The 3108-nt window shown below is 52.0% G+C and overlaps 1 protein-coding gene across 1 annotated transcript; it reads right to left on the bottom strand.

Moving 5' to 3' along the window:
* Positions 1-312: 312 nt before the first annotated feature.
* EMH_0005230 (uncharacterized protein) lies at positions 313-2169 on the bottom strand (the record flags this gene model as incomplete). The annotated part of the gene is given in 3 exon segments (XM_013497099.1): positions 313-332; positions 336-1939; positions 1943-2169. Coding segments are annotated over 3 exon segments (1851 nt in total).
* Between the last annotated feature and the right edge of the window lie 939 nt (positions 2170-3108).

Consider the following 3108-nt stretch of genomic DNA (forward strand, 5'->3'; position numbering starts at 1 on the left):
CTTGTCTGGCGAGAGAGACGCAGCAGAAGCTAACAACAACCAGCAGCTGCAGCAGCAGCAACCAGAGAGCAGTGTAGCTGCCGCCGCTGCTGCTGCTGCTGCCCCCGAACCTTATACGCAGCCCAAAGAAGCAGCAGAACAGCAGCAGCAGCGCATGCGGGGCCCCCCGTGTACACACAAAAACTAAAACAAAAGTAAATAAAGCGCCCAAAAATAAACTGAGGGTTTCCCACTTTGTTGGTAGTATATCTATTAGGGTGTATATACAGCTCTCTTTCTTTTTCTCTTTCTGCTGCTGCCGTTCGTATACACTCAGCCTGCTGCGCTCTTGTCTNTACAGCTCTCTTTCTTTTTCTCTTTCTGCTGCTGCCGTTCGTATACACTCAGCCTGCTGCGCTCTTGTCTCTGCTCTGCTTCTTGCTGCTGCTGCTGCTGCTGCTGCTGCTCCTGCTGCTGCTGCTGCTGCTGCTGCAGGCTTGCAGTGGATGCAGCGTCTTCATCTCCGTGGGTTATGCTTGATGCCCGTGTCTTTGTCTCCTTTGCTGCTGTCTCTTCTTGCTGCAGCAGTTTGCTGCTTTCTCCTGCTGCTGCTGCTGCTGCTGCTGCTGCTGTTGCTGCTGTTTGTTGCTGCAGGGCTGCTGTCTCCCTGTCTCCTGTCTCCGTTCTGTCTCCTTCTGTCTCCTTTTTGTCTCCTGTCTCCTCTTCTTCTTCTTCAGGGAGAACGAGTGCTGTGTCTGCTGCTCTTACCTCGGTTGCTGCTGCTGCTGCTGCTGCTGCTGCTGCTGCGGGGGCATCTGCTGCATCTGCTGCTGCTGCTGCTGTTTCTGTTTCTGTCTCGTGAGCTGCTGCAGCGCTCTGGTCTCTCTGCGGAGTGGCCGCTGCCTGAGCAGCAGACGCGGCTGCTGGTGCTGCTGCTGCTTCTTCTTCTGCTGCTGCTGCTGCTTCTGCTGGTTTCTGTTTGTCTTGACTTTGTTCACGTGTGTTGTGTTGCTGCTGTGTGTCTGCTTGCTGCGTGTTGCTGCTGCCTCTTTCTGGGGTTTCTTCTGCTGCTGCTTCCCCTACAGTTTGTGTTGCTGCTGCTGCTGCTGCTGCTGTTGCTGTTGCTGCTGGTGTTGCTGCTGCTGCTGCTGCTTGTGTGTGGGGTTGATCTGCTGCTGCTTTTTTTTTCTGTGCTGCTGCTAGCAGCTCCTTGGACTGCCACTTTCTGAGCATTTGTTTGAATTCGCTGCGCTGCAGTTCAGGTGTATCGGCAGCTGCCTCGGGTGTCTCCGCAGCTTCTGCTGCTGCTGCTGCTGCTGCTGCTGCATCTGCTGCTGCTGCATCTGCTGCTGCTGCTGCTGCTGCTGCTGCATCTCTGCTGCTGGTGAGGTTGCTGCTGTCTGAAGGGCTCTGCGTCTGCTCTGCTGCGTGACAAGGGAGAGGCTGGAACAGAGGAGACAGCTGTCTCTCTCTGTCTCCTTGCTGCTGTCTCCTTTCTCCGCCCCACCGCAGCTGCCCCGAGGCCCCACGGAGCGGCGTCTGAGCCCCCCACTCTGCAGCAGCAGCAGCAGCTGCTGCTGCTGCTGCTGGTGCTGTTGCTGTTGCTGCAGCAGCAGGAGGGCAAAGGGGAACCACTCTCTGCATGCTCTTCTGCTGCTGGTATGTCTTTGTTGCTTGCTGCTGTCTCCTTTCTGCAGCAGGAAGATTTCTTCTGTCTCCTTCGTGTATAAGCTGCTGTCTCCTTTCTTTTTCTCTGCTTCTTGCTGCATGCACTGCAGCAAAAGAGGCCCTTAGTCTCCTCTGACACCCCCCCACGCCGAGGTGTACATACACCCGAAGGGCCCTCACTCGATCACGCAGCAGCAGCCGTGTCTGCTGCCTGGCTGTTAGCAGCTTCTGCTGCATCGGCAGCAGCAGCTGCTGCTGTGTCTTTCGCACCGCTCTCTCCAGTCTCCTTGCTGCNCCCGCAGCAGCAAACCGCCGCCTGATAGACCCCTTGCAGTGTCTGTACACCCTCTGAAGGGGCTTAGCAGCAAAAGACATACGGAGAGTAGATTGTCTCTCTCTCCTTTGTGTTGCTGCTGCTGTCTGCTGCTGCAGCAGCAACTGTCTCCTTTCTGCAGCATGAAAAGGAGACACCGATACACCCGAACCAGCAGCAGAAACTTTGCTTGTCTTCGCTGCCCTCATTCGGCTGTCTGCAGCAGACACAGGGGCCCTCAGGGGGCCTCCCCGGGGGCCCCCCACGGGGGCCCCTAAGGAGATACCCCTTTTTGACGAGGGGCCCCTAGATTGCGTTCTGAGCAAAGGGGAGGCGCTGACATCTGCAGCAGAGAAATAAAAAAAAACAAAATTATTTTTTCTTTTTTTATTTTTTCTTTGTTTTGTTTTGTTTTGTTTGTTTTGTTGGTTGAGAGGGAAGAAGAAGAGAAAGGGGAGAGAAAAAAAATAAAAAAAAAAGAAAGAGGGGGGAGGAGAGATAGATAGAGATAGAGAAAGATANAGGGGAGAGAAAAAAAATAAAAAAAAAAGAAAGAGGGGGGAGGAGAGATAGATAGAGATAGAGAAAGATAAAGGAGACAGAGAGGCAAAGGAGACAGAGAGAGATAAAGGAGACAGAAGAGACAGAGAGACAAAAGAGACAGAAAGATAGAGGAGACAGAAGAGACAGAGAGAGAACCAAATAAAACAGAAAGAGACAGACAGAGACAGCGAAGACAAAAGAGACACAGACAGAGAGACAAAGCAGACACAAGCAGAAAGAGACAAAGAGAAAAAGTATAGAAAAGATAAAGAGACAGAGCAAGAAAGAGAAAGTACAAAAAGAGACAGATACAGAGAGAGACAGCAGGAGAAGAAGAAGAAGAGACGGACAAAAGACAACGAAGAGACAGAAACACAAAAAAAAAATAAAAAGAAAAAGAAAAAGAGAGACAGAGTAAACAGCAGAGGAGACACCTCATCTTACTGCGCCTTTTGCTTCTGTCTCCTTGCTGCGAGTAAACTGCAGAAGGGCCCAAAGAAATACCATTTGATTGAGGGGGCCAAGGAGAAGAAGAAGAAGAAGAAGAGGAAAGAGGAGGAAAAGAAGTGGGAGAAGAAGAAGAAGAAGAAGAGGGGGGGGTGACG

Source organism: Eimeria mitis, genomic scaffold, assembly GCF_000499745.2.
Source record: "Eimeria mitis Houghton genomic scaffold, Emh_scaff247, whole genome shotgun sequence".
In the NCBI taxonomy this organism is placed as follows: Eukaryota; Apicomplexa; class Conoidasida; order Eucoccidiorida; family Eimeriidae; genus Eimeria; species Eimeria mitis.